Source organism: Oryx dammah, unplaced genomic scaffold, assembly GCF_014754425.2.
Source record: "Oryx dammah isolate SB20612 unplaced genomic scaffold, SCBI_Odam_1.1 HiC_scaffold_2, whole genome shotgun sequence".
Classification (NCBI taxonomy): Eukaryota; Metazoa; Chordata; class Mammalia; order Artiodactyla; family Bovidae; genus Oryx; species Oryx dammah.
In genome coordinates this window covers 32,045,833-32,065,614 of record NW_024070186.1, presented here as the reverse complement: position 1 = coordinate 32,065,614, position 19,782 = coordinate 32,045,833, and the positions used below count along the sequence as shown (strand labels likewise).

General features: G+C 39.3%; 1 protein-coding gene across 1 annotated transcript in view; it reads left to right on the top strand.

Moving 5' to 3' along the window:
• SLC9A9 (solute carrier family 9 member A9) overlaps positions 1–19,782 on the top strand; it is a 640,928-nt gene that overhangs the window by 154,698 nt on the left and 466,448 nt on the right. Inside the window, exon 5 of the mRNA XM_040234268.1 lies at positions 18,690–18,805. Within this exon, the coding sequence (XP_040090202.1) occupies positions 18,690–18,805 (116 nt within the window). The remainder of the gene's footprint in view (positions 1–18,689; positions 18,806–19,782) is intronic.

The following is a 19,782-nucleotide window of genomic DNA, read 5'->3' as shown; positions in this document are numbered from 1 at the left end:
AACTGCTAGACATCCTGTTCAGAGTCATCTAGGAAACAAAAATGAGTGGTTCCCCAGACTTGAGGAATGAAATGACTTTTGTGATTGTCTCCTCCCATCTGCTGGGAGGGCTGAGGCATTTGACACAGACAAGGATAACTTCATCTGTTTTCCTTCTAATCCCAAACTAAACATTTGTGGAAAAGCTACTGTCAGGTTAGGAAGAGAGTACTGGTTAATCAAATCAGTTCCTGGTGTCAGATTTTAGGTCCCATCAAACTTGTCTTTATCTGTACTTTGATAACTGACTAAATGCTAGAAAATATTGTCAATTACAAAGTTTCCCAATCTTCCTCTCTTGGCCTTTGCTTTCATTTTTTTTTTTTCTTGAGATTTTTATAAAATCATTAAGTTCTAGAGTTCGAAATTATCTTAAAATTCATTTAGTTTCACCTCCTAAATTCCCTCCCTCAAGTACACCTGTATCCTTTTTATATAATAGACTAATGTCATTTATGCATAGAATACTTAAGGTATGGTAAAGCTCCTCCAGGGAAGGAAACTCCTTCCCTCCCACAGTACTGCATTCCTACCACACTTTGGACAGTTTTTCAATAGGTTGATTTGACTCTGTAATGTCCACCTCTCTCCCTCGCTGCTTTCCCTCTAGTTTTCTGGAGGAACACAGGTTAGATGCTCTTTCTCTCTTCTTATGACCACTCTCCCATTGCAAACTCTGGACCGCATATTGCTTCTTGGTCTTCTCTAGGTAGCAAATCCAGCTCTGCATTTCTTGACCATCTAACATACTTCTAACCCTTCAAGAGCTTAAGTGGCATTTTTTAATAGGGTATTTTGAATAGTAAAATATTTTAGCTAAGATTTAACCAATGTTTAATACAGTGGAATTAGTATGTATCAAGGTCTGCACAAATATACCTCCATTGATATAGGTATCTTTTCCCTCCACTACTTTTGCCATAGATCTGCCTTCTTTTCTCTTATCATATCACTAGGCTTTGGGATTTTTGTGATATTTGTTTGAATATCTTCATTATATGGATGACTAAACCCTATTAATCTATTTGTGACCTCCTGGCAAGCTGCTCTTCACCATCTTAAGCTTGGCGACTTGCTTATTTTCTTCAGGGAGACCCAAAATTGGATGTGATGGGGTCAGGAGGAGTGGTCTTTCTGATGCGTGCTGTAGCTATGACTCTAGATCCAGTTTAAGAATCATTTAAAGAAGTAGTATCTTTGCCAGTGAGGTCTTGGCAAATTCCTATAGTGAAATTAGATGAGAACATATGTTGCTATTATGTTGAAAACAATCTATTAAAGGCTTCTTTTGATAGCTCCAAATCTGAGTCTTTCTCAATTTGCTGATTCTCAGAGGGAGATGTTAATGCTAAATGGCCATTTGTGTTTCTAGACAAAAGTAATAGCTGACAGAACTAAATATACCCTTGGGTCATTCACCAGTGGTTCTCTGGTAATAATACGAAAGGATGAATTTTTATACCTATTTTATGGATAAGGAAATTGAGGAAAAGTTGAGATAAGTAAATTGAGATAAGTAAATAGTGTCAAAGAGCCTGAAAGTGGCAGAAACATTTACTTAATAGATATTAACAATCTGTTTATTTCTCTACAGACCCAAGTAGATTGCTCATTATCTTTTATTTTTCTTTCCATTTTATGCTCAGCACCTAGCAGGGTTCTGGGTATATAGTTGTTGTTTTTCAGTTGTTTGACTCTTTGCAACCCCATGGACTGCAGCATGCCAGGCTTCCCTGTCCATCACCAACTCCCAGAGCTTGCTCAAACTCATGTCCATCAAGCTGGTGATGCCATACATCCATTTCATCCTCTGTCATCCCCTCCTCCTCCTGCCTTGAATCTTTCCCAACATCAGGGTCTTTTCCGACGAGTTGGTTCTTTGCATCAGCTGGCCAAAGTACTGAAGCTTCAGCTTCAGCATCAGCCCTTGCAATGAATATTAGAGTTGATTTCCTTTAGGATTGACTGGTTTGATCTCCTTGCAGTCCAAAGGACTCTCAAGAGTCTCTCCAACACCACAGTTCAAATGTATGTGGGTATATAGTCGGCACTCAATTAAAAATGTATTATATGGCTTGATATTTAAATTTGATTCTTACCTCTCCCTCTGAGCCTCATTTTTATAAGGAAGATGCTTATTCCATCTACATTATATTTTATGCTTAATAATATCAGGTGCAATTCCTCTCAAGAGGAATGAGTTATTAAGAAATCAAATCATGAGCTATTGGCCATTAGCTTGGGTGAGTCATCTGCATATGGATCATACCACGTCTGTCTTACAGCAGAATTAAATGCCCATTCAACTCCAGTCACATGGGAGCATGCTCAGCTGTCTACATATCAGTTTAATGCCTGGTAAAGCCATCTATGGGGCCGCACAGAGTTGGACACGACTGAAGCGACTTAGCAGCAGCAGCAGCAGAGTAAAGCCAGTCCATATATCATGTAGATGGGGTTTAGTAAACAGTGGGTAGGGGCATACGTGAAGCGTAAGTTATATCCAAATTCATGGTTACTAGGGAGAAGGATGGGTAGAAGGTATAGTTAGGGAGTTGGCGATGAACATGTACACACTGTTATATTTAAAATGGATAACCAACAAGGACCCCTTACGTAACACAGGGAACTCTGCTCAATGTTTTGTGGCAGTCTGGATGGGAGGGGATTTTGGAGGAGAATGGGTACATTATATGCGTGCATGAGTCCATTTTCTGTTCACCTGAAACTATCACAACATTATGTTGTTCATTTGCTTGGTCATGTCTGACCCTGCAACCCCACGGACTGCAGCAAGCCAGGTTTCCCTGTCCTTCACTATCTCTCAGAGTTTGCTCAAACTCATGTCCATTGAGTCACTGATGCCATCCAGCCATCTTATCCTCTGTTGTCCCCTTTTCCTCTTGATCTCAATCTTTCCCAGTATCTGGTCTTTTCCAATAAGTTGGCTCTTCGCACCAGGTGGCCAACGTATTGCAGCTTCAGCTTCAGCATCAGTCCTTCCAATGAATAGTCAGGGTTGCTTTCCTTTAGGATTGACTGGTTTGATCTCCTTTGTTGCCCAAGGGACTCTCGAGAGTCTTCTGTAGTAGACTAGAAGCATCAATTCTTCAGCTCTCAGCCTTCTGTATAGTCCAACTCTCACATCTGTACATGACTACTGAAGAAACTGTAGCTTTGACTGTGTGGACCTTTGTCAGCAATATTAAATTTTAAAAAAATGTTTTTTAAAAAAGTTGAGTTATATCAATTATCTGGTGCTATGTAGTGGCGGATAATTGTCAGAAATGTTCCCATAGATTGGTCAGGCAGGCCCCGTGTAGATCTAGCCATGGGGTCTGGTCATTTAATATTACAGCAGAGAAACTTGGGAATAACAGGATTCAGCAAACCAAATGGTCTTCTTTAGAAAATGTGTGTGTTGCTGGGGTGATGGGAAGCAGCGGCAGTGATCCAAGCTCAGGATCGATAAGGGAATACATAATTTCCTTATGGATCTAAATATTTTATCATTTTCTAAATGTTTTCTAAATCATTTTGGTGAGTTCTTCTATGTTTGATTAGTTGGTAAACTCTGTTATTAGCAGAGAAGCCCATGAGGACAACCTGTCTCTAGGCTCTAAAAAGTGATTTGAAATATTGCAAAAGAAATACACTTTACAACTATGAAGGGATTTCAAGTAAAAGCTTGTATTACATGCATCGTAAGCAAAACAGGCTATCTGAAGTTCTCCATTCTAGATCAAAAAGTTTTTAAAAATATATTGAGGTGGTTGAAAAAGAAGAATCAGGGCAAGAAATGAATGTTTGATTTTCATCACTCACAAGACAAATTGTTCAGTCTATCTTATTACCAATAATGATAATATATTTTAAAGCCATCAATCAAACAGTAAATAGTGTAACATCTTACTTTGAGCTAAATATATTTTTAAAAATCTACATTATTTATGAACTTGCTAGAAAATTGATCTGATTGGAGAAAATCCAGAGAGTTTCATTTTCTTGTTATTTACCTTCTGTTGCCACCAGCAGTTGGCTTTAGGGTTCCAAATGGTACAGCTGAAGATATAAATATGCTTTAGGGAATATGAAAAAGGATGGAAAGTTTTCTAGGAATATTAGATTAGGCAAGTTATATTCAGATCACAGATTCTAATCCCTTTGCTGAAAAGGGATTAGAGATACTCTCCTAAGCAACAGAGCATTTATGTAAACTGCCAGTTCTGGTAAAATCTCTTTAGGAAAAAACTGGGCATCCAGTTTTGGCTCCTCTATTAACTGAGTTAAGTGTGACTTTGACCAAGACCTTAGCCTAGGTGGGCCATGGTTTTATATCTTTAAATAAAGATTCTGAATTGAATTTTTTTTTTCTGGATCTAAATAACTGTTCCAAAGTGTTTCACTTTCAAACCTGAAGAAAGTGGTAGAATAAAGACTGTGAAGTGGTGAATAGGTTGCTCAGGTCCTTGTGACAGTTACTTCCTCTGTGAAAGTAAGATAATGGAGCTTGACTTTACCCACCTCCCAGGGAGAGCAAGAAGGGCAAGAGCAAGTGAGGCAGCAGTTATGCATGTGTTTTTCCTTTTGATAGCTTTATTTATTTATTTAGCTGTTCTGGGTCTTAGTTGCTGCATATGGGAATGGGATCTAGTTCCCCAAGCAGGGGTCAAACCTGGGCCCCCTGTACTGGGATTCTGCAGGCTTAGTCACTGGACCACCAAGAAAGTCCCTGTGCATGTGTTTTTAATGATGAAGAGTAATGGTCAAGGGCCTAGCTGTACAGGGTAGCAGGCCTCTCTCTTGTTGCTTTAGGCTGGATGAATTTCATAGTTGTAGGTAGGTCTTAGAAGTTTCAGTTCAGTTCAGCTGCTCAGTCATGTCTAACTCTTTGCGACTCCATGGAATGCAGCACACCAGGCCTCCCTGTCCATCACCAGCTCCTGGAGCTTGCTCAAACTCATATCCATCAAATCAGTGATGCCATTGAATCATCTTATCTTCTGTTGTCCCTTTCTCCTCCTGCCTTCAATCTTTCCCAGCATCAGGGTCTTTTCCAGTGAGTCAACTCTTCCCATCAGATGGCCAAAGTATTCAAGCTTCAGCTTCAGCATCAGTCCTTCCAATGAATATTCGGAACTCATTTCCTTTAGGATTAACTGATTTGATTTCCTTGCAGTCCAAGGGACTCAGGAGTCTTCTCCAACTCCACGGTTCAAAAGCATCAATTCTTTGGCGCTCAGCTTTCTTTATAGTCCAGCTCTCACATCTGTACATGACTACTGGAAAAACCATAGCCTTAACTAGACGGACCTGGATTGGCAAAGTAATGTCTCTGCTTTTTACAAGTTTATTTGTTGGTAATCAAAAATTCTGTATATATATATTAGTTCAGTTCAGTTCAGTCACTGAGTCGTGTCCGACTCTTTGCAACCCCATGAATCGCAGCACACCAGGCCTCCCTGTCCATCACCAACTCCCGGAGTTCACTCAGACTCACGTCCGTCGAGTCGGTGATGCCATCCAGCCATCTCATCCTCTGTCGTCCCCTTCTCCTCCTGCCCCCAATCTCTCCCAGCATCAGAGTCTTTTCCAATGAGTCAACTCTTCACATGAGGTGGCCAAAGTACTGGAGCTTCAGCTTTAGCATCATTCCTTCCAAAGAAATCCCAGGGCTGATCTCCTTCAGAATGGACTGGTATACATACACATATTTGTACTGCCATCAGAGCTTCTAAATTGAAGTAGTTCAGCTGAAAACAAAGAAACCAGTTGCTTTTTTAAAAAACAAGCACAGTATTCCTTTAATGGGCTTCCCTGGTGGCTCAGATGGTAGAGACTCTGCCTACAATGCAGAAGATCTGGGTTTGATCCCTGGGTCAGAAGATCCCCTAGAAGGAAATGTCTACCCACTCCAGTATTCTTGCCTGCAGAATTCCATGAACAATGTGCAAATTTCTGCTAGAATTTTTTTAAAAATTTAAAAGAAAAATTTGAAGATTCCCTTTACCACTTTTGAAAATGGTAGAACATTGCAGTGACCAGCCTGAGATGTGATGAGACCAAAGCAGTCATCCTGTGTCAGTGAAGGGCAGGTCTTTGTACCTAGGACAGAAGTGTCCATGGACCTATAGATCAAAGGCATAGCAGAAGTCTGTTAACTTTTACATTTTACTGGAGAGACATTCTTTTACTCCCTCTTCCCCACTCCTTTTCATTTTCTTCTACAAGGAACTCTAAATTGAAACTGAGATGTAACAGTACCTTGATTCCTAATACACTATTCAATAATTCTCATCACTCATCCACAAATCAGCAGGGAGACCAAGTCACCATGCAGTGGGTATTAGGTGCTTAACTGTATGTGAGCCTGTATTAACTGCATGTCAGGCAGGCTCCATTTGTGACTACAAAGTGCGTCCTTCTTGAAGAGTACACAGATCCAGAACGTAAACAAGTGTCTGAGTGATTTTGCTTAGTTAGCTGCTTCCTCATTTATAGTCTCCGACTCAAAGTGTGGCATGGGACAAACAGCATCAGCACCTGCAAGATATTAGAAAGGCAGAATCTCAGGCCCCACTCCACCAGCTCATCCCTTAGCTCGTTGGTCTGGATACTAGAGACATGATGTGTTGATTTAAAACAGTAGTTCCCAAACTTTTTGGCATCAAGGACTAATTTCACGGAAGACAATTTTTCCATGGATCATGGGTAAGGTGATGGTTTGGGGATGACTCAAGTGCATTGCATTCACTGTGCACTTTATTTTCTAATCTAACACTGCCACTGATCTGACAGGAGGTACTGATCTGTGGCCTGGAGGTTGGAGACTACTGATTTAGAAGATTTGTTCTATATCTGGCTGCATAGTCAAGCAATGTAAGAACTTAAAAAAATACTGATGACTGGGTCCCACCTACAGAGATTCTAACATGCTTAGTCTGGGATGTAGCCTGGGCATCATGATTTTTCAAAACTCCCTATATGATTCTAATATCCTATGTATGCACCAAAATTTGAGAGCCATTGAATTAAACTATATAGTAATTCACAGTGGAAGAATCTATTGGGTACTCACCCTGAATTAATTACCCAACTTTCATTGTCCACACTTCATGTGTTGACACCCACTGCTTTGGGAGCCATGTTAACTTTTCCATAGTGACCACCCCTTTCCATGACCACAATTCATGTCTGACTCTATCAGTCCTTTAAGAAATATTCATCTCCAATTCTTTCTTCCCCCAGACCATGGTTCTCCTTTCCTCCCCTGAACCCTGTATCACTTTAGCTTTCTTACCAAACTTGTTATTTTTCACTTAGTATTATTTACACACATAGTTTGTCCCTTTTCCTAAGCTGTCAGCTCCCAGAGGGCAGAAGCTGTATCAGATTCATCTTTGTAACCCTTAGTGTCTAGAAAGCTGGGTAACGTGTGAGTAGAATGGAGACGGAAAGAGAGAAAGCAGAAGGCAGAATAAAAGAGATGCACTGATTCTCTTCAAATTAGTCCAGTAAGATAGGTACACAAAGGACACAAGAGTGGAATTTAGAATCTGAATGAAAGAAGGGAGATTTGTTAACCACAGAAAGGGACAGATAATGCAGATACAAGCTGAAAGAAGGATGGCAGCAAGAGAGAATGATGGCATCCAGTAAGCATTAGGTGTGGTTCTCTGAAAGGACAAGGCAGGAGGCCCAGGTTGTAGAGAGAGATGAAGAGGTGAGGTTCCTCAGAGCACTTTAAGGGCCAGGCCACCCCAGGTCCTGACACAGGCTGACCAGCTCTGCAAGGGAGGTTATCATTTAGGGTCCATGATGCCTTTAGTGTGACTGTATCCCACACTGCCTTCATCATTCCCCTCAGTCTTCTCAGAAGCAATCTTCTTTCAGGCCCAAATGAGCCAGCATGCTCCCAGAAAGTGTATTTGAGTAGACATGCAGTCAGGATGCCTGGTCAAGTTCTCAGCTGTGTGTAGTTCACCTTTCAGTAGATCTCAGCTTTTTATGCATTTCAGCATTGCAACTTACATCCTATTTATATGCATGCTTGAAATTTGTATCATATTTCCTCCAAGAACTGTGAAACACTTAATAGGAAGGAAGCTTGTTTCCCTGCAGGCAACTATGTAGATTGCTGTTGGGCCTCCAGGGAAGACCCAAAAAAGTGACAAGTTGACAGGCAAGTGGGCAGTAGACTATGGAAAAATGGACTCACTTAACTCTGTTCCAAGGGTCTCAAGATCCCAAAGCCTTATACCCTAGCTATGGTTAAAGACAAATGTATTTCATCACAACTGCCTCTCTGCAGTCTTTCCATTCTTGCAAATCATAGTGACCATGATTTTTTTCTAGGCCCATAGGAAGCCTGATATAAAACTGACTTAAAGGAAAATCATGAAAGGCCTGGTGCTTTCCATATCCTCTTCCAGTCAAATTTGATGCTGAAATGCAAGGTCTTCTAGGCCATTCCCAACTCTTAAAAAGCTGGTCCCATTGTGTATCATGTCAAAAACATTCTACCAAAATAGTACAATCGTACAATAAGGATTGGTAGTATCTCACATGACTGAATATGAATGTAACTTTTCACTCAATAATCCTATTTCTATCAATTTACTTTGAAGATTCATCTTCAAAAATATGAAACAAAATATGCACAAGTTTATTCATTGTAGTATTATTTATAATAGCAAAATATTGAGAACAATCTACATGCATATATGCAGAGCAGATTGATAGAATAAGTCACTATATGTTCATGCAATGGAATAATATGCAGCTATAAAAATGAAACATATCTCTATAAATTGATATGAAGTGATTTTCAGAGTATTTTAAGTAGAAGACACATATATAGCATATAGTAATATGCTATATTTTTGTAAGAAAGTATGTGAAATAAGAATACATAACCATTTTTGTGAAAGAAACATAGGAAGGATAAATCAGAAGTGAATGAAACTGATCATCTGAAGGGGATGACTTGAAATAAAGAAGAAATGCCAACAAAGAGACAGAGATGTCTCTAAACATACTGTTTTTATAGTTTTGATTTTTTGACCCATGTAAATATTTCAGTGGTCATGTATGGATGTGAGAGTTGGACTGTGAAGAAGGCTGAGTGCTGAAGAATTGATGCTTTTGAACTGTGGTGCTGGAGAAGATTCTTCAGAGTCCCTTGGACTGCAAGGAGATCTAACCAATCCATTCTGAAGGAGATCAGTCCTGGGATTTCTTTGGAGGGAATGATGCTAAAGCTGAAACTCCAGTACTTTGGCCACCTCAAGCGAAGAGTTGACTCATTGGAAAAGACTCTGATGCTGGGAGGGATTGGGGGCAGGAGGAGAAGGGGACGACAGAGGATGAGATGGCTGGATGGCATCAATGACTTGATGGACATGAGTCTGAGTGAACTCCAGGAGTTGGTGATGGACAAAGAGGCCTGGCGTGCTGCAATTCATGGGGTCACAAAGAGTCGGACATGACTAAGTGACTGAACTGAACTGAAATATTTCACCATACAAAAAATAAAATTAAATCATCAAATATGCAGAAAGATCCTAAAACTGAATGTAAACAGAAAGAAATAAACCCATCCACATATTAAATTGGTAAGATAACTATACAGAAGGAAAAAAATCTAATATAAATAATTTTTGGTGATAGTAATTGGACTATACTTCTCAAAGAGACATATTCTAAAAATAACTGTGAAGAAATTTTGAAACTTTCTAACAGTATTTTTTTTGGTATTGACATGAATGTAATATTGCGGAGGAATGTGATACAAAGAAAGAATGGGCAAAAGAGAGGAAAAATCTGTAGTATTGGATTGGAATTATAGGTGTTAATGGGCTTCCCTGGCGGCTCAGATGGTAAACAATCCGCCTACAACGCAGGAGACTCGGGTTGGATCCCTGGGTTGGGAAGATGCCTTGGAGAAGAGAACTGGCTACCTACTCCAGTATTCTTGCCTGGAGAATTCCATGGTCAGAGGAGCCTGGTGGGCTACAGTCCATGGGTTTGTAAAGAGTTGGACACAACTGAGCAGCTAACACTTTCACTTTTCACACAATAAAGATAACAAATATTTTCATCATTAAAAAAAAAAAATTCTACCAGAAACAAAGAATGTAGTAATTGACTTTTTGAATTTGAGAAGTCAATACAAAGATATCTTAAATTTTCTACATAATACTAAATGCTAAATAGTAGTACTAAATACTAAAGAGTAGAAAGGAACAAATGTTTAAGTCTCATTTCTATCCTTTGCTGGATTTTCTTGTCTGTAATATATGTAATATAAGATTCATGATGGCTGCTTAACTGGTATGTGTGTGAGAGAGACAGAGGATATAAAAAATAGAAAATACACTAACATGGTAGCTCTACAGAGTAAGAACTCAACAAATGCTCATATGTTCACTCTCTTCTTCCTTCACCCATTTTTATTTCTATTATTTTCATTCCTTCTTAAAATCTTGGAGCCAGAGAACCACCTTCCCAATGACAGATAAGTGCCTTAAGAAGAACTAAAATTTGTAATCCCATGAACTGTAGCCTTCCAGGTTCCTCTGTCCATGGAATTCTCTAGGCAAGAATACTGGAGTGGGTTGCTATTCCCTTCTCCAGGGAATCTTCCTGACCCAGGATTTGAACCCGGTTCTCCCACATTGGCAGGCAGATTCTTTACCATCTGAGCTGCCAGGAAAGGCAAGAAGAGAGTAGGGGAGTGGAAGCCATGGACAAAAATGTGGGACTACAGTTGTCTTTATGATGACTGTGCAAACGTTTTGATTGGTCAAGTGTCCTGGCATAGAATTTCCCAACCTCCGTACACACTTCCGCTGTTGACAATGAACCCTCCCCCCATCCCTCCTCTTCCTCCTACCCCCGTCCCATTCCCTTATCAGACTCCTCCTTCCACACAAGGTCAGAAAAGTTGGATGCAACTGTTCCCTTCATCTAAAACCTGTCTCCCTGTACCCCTTTCAGAGGAAAGAGGATCAAGGGCAGGCAGTCTGCAGTCTTCCTAGTACCTTGTCCAAGAACTGGACAGGGGCTCGCTTGTCACCATGGCAAAGCTGAGTGAGACTACTTGATCCCCTATTTTCTTTTAAGTTGCCCACAAGCCACCCAGTTGACTCCTTCACCCTCTTATTCTCCCCAGTTTTCAATAAAACAGGAGAAACAAAATCTTGGGACTGGTGGAAAAAGGAGAATTGGCCAAAGAGGTCATCTAGTTTGTGAGATCTTAGTACTTGATTTAGCTACAGTAGGGCCCACAGACTTCATGGGTTTCTTGGGGTAGAGCAACCCATATTGGTTGCTGAGGTAAATGCCATACATAGAACCACAAAGGAGACAGGACAAGCCTTTCCCCATCACCTCTGCTGTGGGCAATAGATGGCAGATGGTTCTCCAGATTGCTAAAGCAGAGGTTTCATTTCTTTGTCCGTTGGATTGTGTACTGTTCCAAAAAGAAACTACCTTTAGTAGGAAAAGGAAAGGGATTCCCTGGTGGTTCAGAGGGTAAAGAGTCTGCCTACAATGTGGGAGACCCAAGTTTGATCCCTGGATCAAGAAGATCCCCTGGATAAGAAAACTGCAACCCACTCCAGTATTCTTGCCTGAAAAATCCCATGGAGAGAGGAGCCTGGTTGGCTATAGTCCATAGGTTCACAAAGAGTCAGACATGACTGAGCAACTTCACTTTCACTTTTCTTAGTAGGAAAGGTTTTGCATTCTAAGGGGAAAAAAATCAGTAGTTTGGGCATCTCATATATAGGTAGGGCATTGCAGGCAGTCTCCTTACTTGAATGTGTATTTCACACTCAGCAAATATGCTACCTTCTTCTCAAAGTCTTTCCTGTGTTCCCAAGGGAGCTGCTTCTCCTCTGGGAATTGAATGCCCTTGATGTGCACCTCTCCTCCATCACTTAGCACTTTCTGTCATGTCCTCTGCTTTGTAGGTGACTTGTCTCTCTCTTCTGAGGATGGAAGTCATGGCTGGCTTATTTTTGCATTTCTCATAGGCTTTAGTAAAGACTTTTATGACAGGAAATATTGTATATGTACATATGTATGTATACACACACACATAGAGAGCGAGCGAGCATTTACTATCATATATATATATATATATATATACACACACACACACACACTTGCATACATACAAAATGAGGAACAATGACAAAGAGGAGAATCATCTCTATGACACCTGTAGGAGTCACCCATGGTCCTATAGACCCTCTAAGCTCCATATGATTTCACCCAAATTCAGAAATTCGCCACTCTGTGCCACTAATCTTGACAATGCAGAATTCTTATTTTGTAACTCTTTTTTTGTGTGTAACAGATGTTTGTGAGCATCTGTGAGATGTGAACCTCTTCACAACGTCTTCCTCGTATCTTTTATATCAACTCAAGTCTCATCCCAATCTTCCTAATAGAGAAAGACCTGACTCCCCTCAAAACCAAACTCCCCAATGGATGGATGTGTTGCCTGTCTCAATTTCCTCATTTTCTAATCTCTTTAGTCCCCATATTCCAAATGACCCTAAATAAAAGGGCCCTCTTCTCAGCACTCAGCACTGTGCATCATTCCTCCCTGAAGCACTCTTCTTCTGACTCCTGTGACACTCTACCGGATTCCCACTCATGTCTCTGTTGACGGATTCTTGATATCCTCTGCTCCTCATCATCTCTACTTCATCTTCAAATGCTGGAGTTCCCAGGCCTCAGTCATGGGTCCTTGTCCACTTTATGTTCTCTTCACACTTTCATCCATACCCAAGGCTGCAGTAACACATACCACATGGTTCTCTCAAATTTGCTTTTAAGCAAATTTCCATGCAGTCCAACTCTGAATGCCCTACAAGCTAGAAGACCTTGGCAATCCCACCCATCCCAGTATTGATTAATTATGAATTCTCTCATAGAAACAGAACAGATTGATTGTTGCAGGAGCAGAGGGCAAGGGGGAGGTGGGGAAAGTGAGTGAAAATGGTATAAGGTGCAAACTTCCAGTTGTAAAATGAGTAAGATCTGGGGATGTAATATATATATGGCAACTATAGTTAATAACACTTTCTTGTGCATTTGAAAGTTGCTAAGAGAGTAAATCATAAAAATTCTTTGAAGTTCTCACCACATAAAAAAACAGACTATAACTGTGAGGTATTGGATATGTTAATCAACCCTATTGTAATCGTTTTGCTATATATATATCAAATCGTCATATTGTACACCTTAAACTGACATAATGTTATATGTGAATTGTATCTCAATAAAGCTATAAAGAAAAAGAATTTCTGATTTTTCCAGTGGGATATTGCCCTTGAATATGTGGCAGAAAAAAATAAACTGTGAGATTGAAACTCTCTAAAATGTGAACAAATAAATGGAGAAAGAACTTATCCAGAGGAAATGTTTTAAGTGTAGAAATAAGAAATCTAGGTGCAGATTATAATCTTTGTATTGCTTTCAGATCATGTTGGTGCTGTGCTTTCCCACTGAGGAGTGAGGTCCATGTAATGGTCTGTTTCACGTGCCTTCACAGGCAAGGATGTGTCTCTTCTGACAGTTAACAGGCCTGGTCCATACAGCTGTCTCCAAACTAACAGCAAGTCCCCTTGCTTATCTCTAGCAGTTCAAAAAACTGCCTTTTCCAGTGGATCTATTCATAGCTTGATCAAGACTGTTTTTTAAAAAGAAGATGTATTCTCAAAAAAAAAAAAAAAATTCCTGAGAGAGACTGAGATGGCACACTTAAAAATCATCCAAGCAATTGAGCCTTCTGGAACTTTTTGTTTTGAAACATTTTTGCAGCATGTCTTTAGGTGTGGAGCTTTAATAGTGTGAAACAAGCTCATGGAATTTAAAATCAGTATATGTGTCACAAACACTCGAGTATCTGGAGCTTTGTGTAGAGCATTTCTCCAAATTCTTTTTTATCCAATGCCTTCTGTTGGCATAAGTGATATGACTGCCATCCTGTTATACTCTGCTCTTTGAAGGCAGGTCATGGATTTTCACCTTTGTATCTTTCATAGCATAAGCACTCTGCTTTTTAAAAAATAACTCTAAGTGGCTATTTGTTGAAATCAGTGTTATCAGCAATTTTGCTTTGCATATGGAGGTTCTACTTCTGCCCTTCTCTGTGGCCTGTGACAGTCACTCAGTCATGTTTGACTCTTTGTGATACCGTGGACTGTATAATCCATGGAATTCTCCAGACCTGAATACTGGAATGGGTAGCCGTTTCCTTCTCCAGGGGATCTTCCTAACCCAGGGGTTGAACCGAGGTCGCCCTCATTGCAGGCAGATTCTTTACCAGCTGAGCCACCAGGGAAGCCTTCTCTGTGACCTGGGATGTCCCAAACAGACTGACCCCAGAAGGATATCTCACTTGATTTCATCTACCATCTTCACAGCATTGCATGCCCTGGGCTTCACTGGCTCCCCTCTCCCCATCAGTCCACATCTTTCCTGTATCCTGAGCCATCTGAGATGCTTTCAGTGAAGTATTGATAGAACATGCTGCTCTATGAGAATGTGGGTGGTTGCTAATGGGTTCACTTTTTAATTCTCCCAGTTAATATAGTTATAACTAGTTGGTTACAATAATGTAGCAACAATAGCAATAGTTGCCATTTATTTAAAAAGTTCCTGGCACATAACAGATACACACTAATTATTGACATTGTAATCACCATTAATAATAGCAAAATGATCATATGGAGCTCATACTGCACCGGGCCTTTGTTCTCTTGCCTATCTCAAGGAAGATATTGCAATTATAGTTTTTTTGGGTCTGGGAGTTGATTTGGAGTTACAAGTCACTTAATTTCTTTTTAAAAGCATACAAACTGTGTATACGGGGTGTGTGTGTGTGTGTGTGTACATGCACATGTGTTTCTCTTCATTTCAAAGCAATTCCAGAGCTTTGTAGAATGGCAGCTATGTGTGCAGGTTTTGGCATCTAGCTGCGCTTGTGCTTAGTCACTCAATCATGTCTGACTCTTTGCAACCCCATGGACTGGAGCCTCCACCAGACTCCTCTATCCATGGGATTCTCCAAGCAAGAATACTGGAGAAGGTTGTCATGCCCTCCTCCAGGGCCTGGGTTCAAATCCAGCTTTGTCACAAGCTAACTTCTGTGATCTTTGGCAACTTACTTAACCTCTCTTTTTAAAGAAGGGCACTTTCATCTTTGTAAAAAGGAATGATTATAGTATCTAGCTCATAGTATTGTGAAGATAAATGACATAATGAGTGTCTACTGGGTCATACAATAGCACTCACTAGTGTACATTGCTTTTCTTTTTATTATTCAGTTCAGTTCAGTCGCTCAGTCGTGTCCGACTCTTTGCGACCCCATGAATCGCAGCACGCCAGGCCTCCCTGTCCATCACCATCTCCCGGAGTTCACTCAGACTCACATCCATCGAGTCAGTGATGCCATCCAGCCATCTCATTCTCTGTCGTCCCCTTCTCCTCCTGCCCCCAATCCCTCCCAGCATCAGAGTCTTTTCCAATGAGTCAACTCTTCACATGAGGTGGCCAAAGTACTGGAGTTTCAGCTTTAGCATCATTCCCTCCAAAGAAATCCCAGGGCTGATCTCCTTCAGAATGGATTGGTTAGATCTCCTTGCAGTCCAAGGGACTCTCAAGAGTCTTCTCCAACACCACAGTTCAAAAGCATCAGTTCTTCGGCGCTCAGCCTTCTTCACAGTCCAACTCTCACATCCATACATGACCACAGGAAAAACCTATTACGGTTATTTTAAAAGAACTGGAAAATACAGAAAAGGAAAAAAGAAAATAGTCACATACAATTCCATTTTTATAACCATTAGTAACATCCCAGACTATATGCTTCAGGTCTTTTTCTGTTTATAGATATGCCTATGTTCAGTTTTTGAAAAATTAGAAATTATTATATATCACCACTTTATAAGTTTACTTTTCTTTGCCTAATATACACTCTTGTATGTTGTATCGAGTTTCATATTAGTTCATTATATGTGTGTTCTGTAATTTATTCATTGGACATTTAGATTGCTTTGAATTTTTCACTCATGAATACCAGTAATGTGAAATAATCTAATTACCTTTTGTGTTGTATTCAGATTAATTTCTTGGCAATTTATAGAAAATCATTTAATAAGCTATAGATATAAAAAATTTAATACTTTTAAATAAATTGGCAAATTGGCTTTTATAAAAATTTTAATTGTATTTTCATCGATAGTATATGATGTTTCTAGTTTCCATGTAACCTTGCCAAGCCAGTATAATATAAATGCATGCATATATCTTATCTCACCCAATCTAATGACTTCTGTTGGGCAATATGGGGCAAGTTGTTTTAATTCTGAGCCTCAGATTCCTAACCTGTAAAATTAACTAATGAGAATAGAATTCAGAAATACAGTCGCAGGTTTTAAAGTTGATATTGATTCCAGAGCCTCTCCATGCTCCATATTGGAAGTGTAGCTCAAATGAGGAAAGACTGTAGTGAAGTCGGGTTAACACCAGATGAGGCTGAGGGGATGATTGTCAGCGAGCATTTCCTAGTGCTGTCATAACTGCTCAGAATGTCTCAGTGTTTATCAATGTTCATCAGACATGCATATTCTAATTCACAGGGTGATATGCATAACATATATAATTAAAATCTATTTTATTTTATTGCCATCTGCTTTGCTTTAAAATGCACGCTCCATAAAGACAGAGATCTTTGTCTTATTTATTGATGTATTTTAAACACCCAACACAGAGCCTGACATGTAGTAAAGTTTCAGTAATAAATATCTATTGAATAAGCAAATAAACTGAATGAAGCTACCCTATACCTTTCCAGAGGCTTCACCCTCTGGTAACCAGCAGAATGCCCTCCCCAGGATAACTGTAGATGAGCTGCCATGACTGGGACCTCTTTCCAGAAACCATTGCTGTGTCCCATTACCCAGTCTTTCTCAGATGTGTTAATACCGGCAGACTGGTTAAGATCCAGCCTCCCCTTCTAGAATCCACATACTTCACAGAAATATTGGGTCTTTCTACTGTAACTCATGTTGGTTGTGTTAATAGTTTGACTCAAGAGGAGTATTATTTCCAAGTTCTTAGGGACACTTTCATTGCTGCCCCTTAGTACTATGTAGAACAGCCACTTTATGGACTAGTTGAGAGAATATTATATGATATAACATATAATAAGAAATATAGAACTGTTCATCTAAGCAATATGCTGTGGTGGTTAAAAACCCAAGACCCAGAGTCAAATTTCCTCAGTTCAAACCTGGCTTCCACAATTTAATAATAGTTCTATCAACTTCAGCAAGTTACTTGATCACACAGTGTTCAGTTTTCTCATCTGTAAAATGCAGCTAGTACCTACATTATAGAATCAATGTGTGGGTGAAATGAGTTAAAACACATGAAGAAGTAGAAATAGTAAGTGAATATTATTACTATATCTGTAATACTTGCATTAAGAATTTACTATGTGTCAAAACCCAAATTTATATTACTTCAGATAGTCTTTAAAACAACTCTCTAGACTGACCATTATTGTTATTCATAACTCATGAATAAGGATATTGAGGTTTTAGTAATGATCTAAAATCACATAGCTAGTGAGTGATAGAAACTGGATTTAAATGTAGATATGTATGAAATATTCTCTCATGGAGAAATTTTTAAGAGAATTAAAATATCTACATTCTCACTGACATTACAGTTTCTAATATCTGATTTCTAGTATTTTTAGTCATGCTTACAATCCTAGAACATTTTTCAAGAAACTGGCTTTAAGTGAATGTGAATATCTAAGCAACCGTCTAGGGGTCTGAGGGTCTATAATTTTTAAAGACTCTCACAGTCACTTTTAGTGATTCAACTGTGGTCCAGTTTACGTGTCTCTGTATTTCCTTTACTAAGACTTAGAAAAACTCAGTCAATTAAATAGTTAAATACAATTTAAAAACTATAAGGTGACAAAAGATGACCAAAACAGATAATTTGCATTCCACGGGGCTGGTTTGGTAAACACATTATAATCTCACGAAAAGAACAGCTATCCTTGAAGATCAAAATGTAATGATTTCAGGATTCATTTTCAGCAGTGTGTTGAAGTTACAGGCACTCTAACCCAACAGTGATTCTGTGGGTGTGGAAGTGCCCTGACACCAGCAGTTGCAGAGACTCATCCATTGTAAAGTAACTGGTAGACCAAGTGCCTTCTCGTCACAGTAACAGACTTGAAATTTGAACCCTTTTCAGATATCCTAGCAGACAAAACAATAAAACTGATAAGTAATCCATTTAAAATGTCTGTGCACCTCTGTATTTGTGGGCATGATTTGCTATGCCATGTTTCATGGATAATTTTTTATACCCTGAGATACTTGTTTTCATTGAAGCACACTGTAAAACATTTTGCTATCTTTTGCCAGGGGAATGAATTGTGATATTTGGTAGGCAGTGTCCTGAGAACTAGCATGGCTACAAATTAGCAGAACAGTGGTAATTTGTGCATCGTGCTTATTCAGGAAGCCCATTCGAGTGTTAACTCTGATGGCATGGGTTTACACAGAATTCAACTTGATGTTTGAAGATCCTATTTTTCTCTTCAACAGGTTAATTATGTATGGCTTTGTGAAGGCTATGGTATATGCTGACCAGCTGAAAAATGGAGACTTTCATTTCACTGACTGTTTGTTTTTTGGTTCACTGATGTCTGCTACAGATCCAGGTAATTGTCCAAATAATATGTTTTCTTCTTTCTAAGAGTCAAACATTTAAATTGAATTTTTCTCTAAAGGGCATCACCTGAGTCAACATAATAATTCCTTATTCCTTTTCACTTGCAGTTGACATATCTGTTAGTGATTTTAAAAAGCAGGTGAATATTCTAACAGCTCTCAAAAAATGGTTCTCAAAGCAACTTAAAGTAATGGGGAAGACTCTTTAAAATTCTCCATTGTTTGTTTCCCTAAAACATGTAGCCATCTTGACTTATGGCTCTTAATTCTTCTCTATTTAACTTGTCTTCTTTCAAAAATGCTCCATTGCAGTGGTTCCCAACCTTTTTGGCACCAGGGACCAGTTTTGAAGAAGACATTTATCCATGTACCAGCAGATTGGGAGGTGGGGGGCAGTGAATAGTTTGGGGTTGATTCAAGCATATTACATCTATTAATGCCACCACTGATCTGACAGGAGGTAGAGCTCAGGTTGTAATTCAAGCAATGGGGAGAGGCTGCAAATACAGATGAAGCTTCATTCATTCAACCACTGCTCACCTCCTCCTGTGTGGGCCAGTGCCTAACACGCCATGGACTGGTACTGGTCTATGGCCCAGGGGTTGGGGACCCTTGCTCTATTGAATTAAATGGTAAAAGATAATTTTGAAATTTGATTACTATATAATGTTTCAAGCATATTAAGAATAGGGAAAATAGTAAAAAGTATTGTCATATACCCTTCATATTATCAAATTATGATAATAATCAAATTTGGCCAAAGTGTTTTATCAATATCCTCCTACATTCCTTCTCACTATGACTGAATTATATGAAAAACAAGTCTCAGACATCATATCATTTTATTTGCAAATGTTTTGAAAAATGACAGTTGTCATTATGAAACCTAAAAATATTAACAATCTTAATATTATCAAAGTGCTATCCTCTGTTCAAAAAGGCAGAATTTTCTTTTTGTCATTATCAT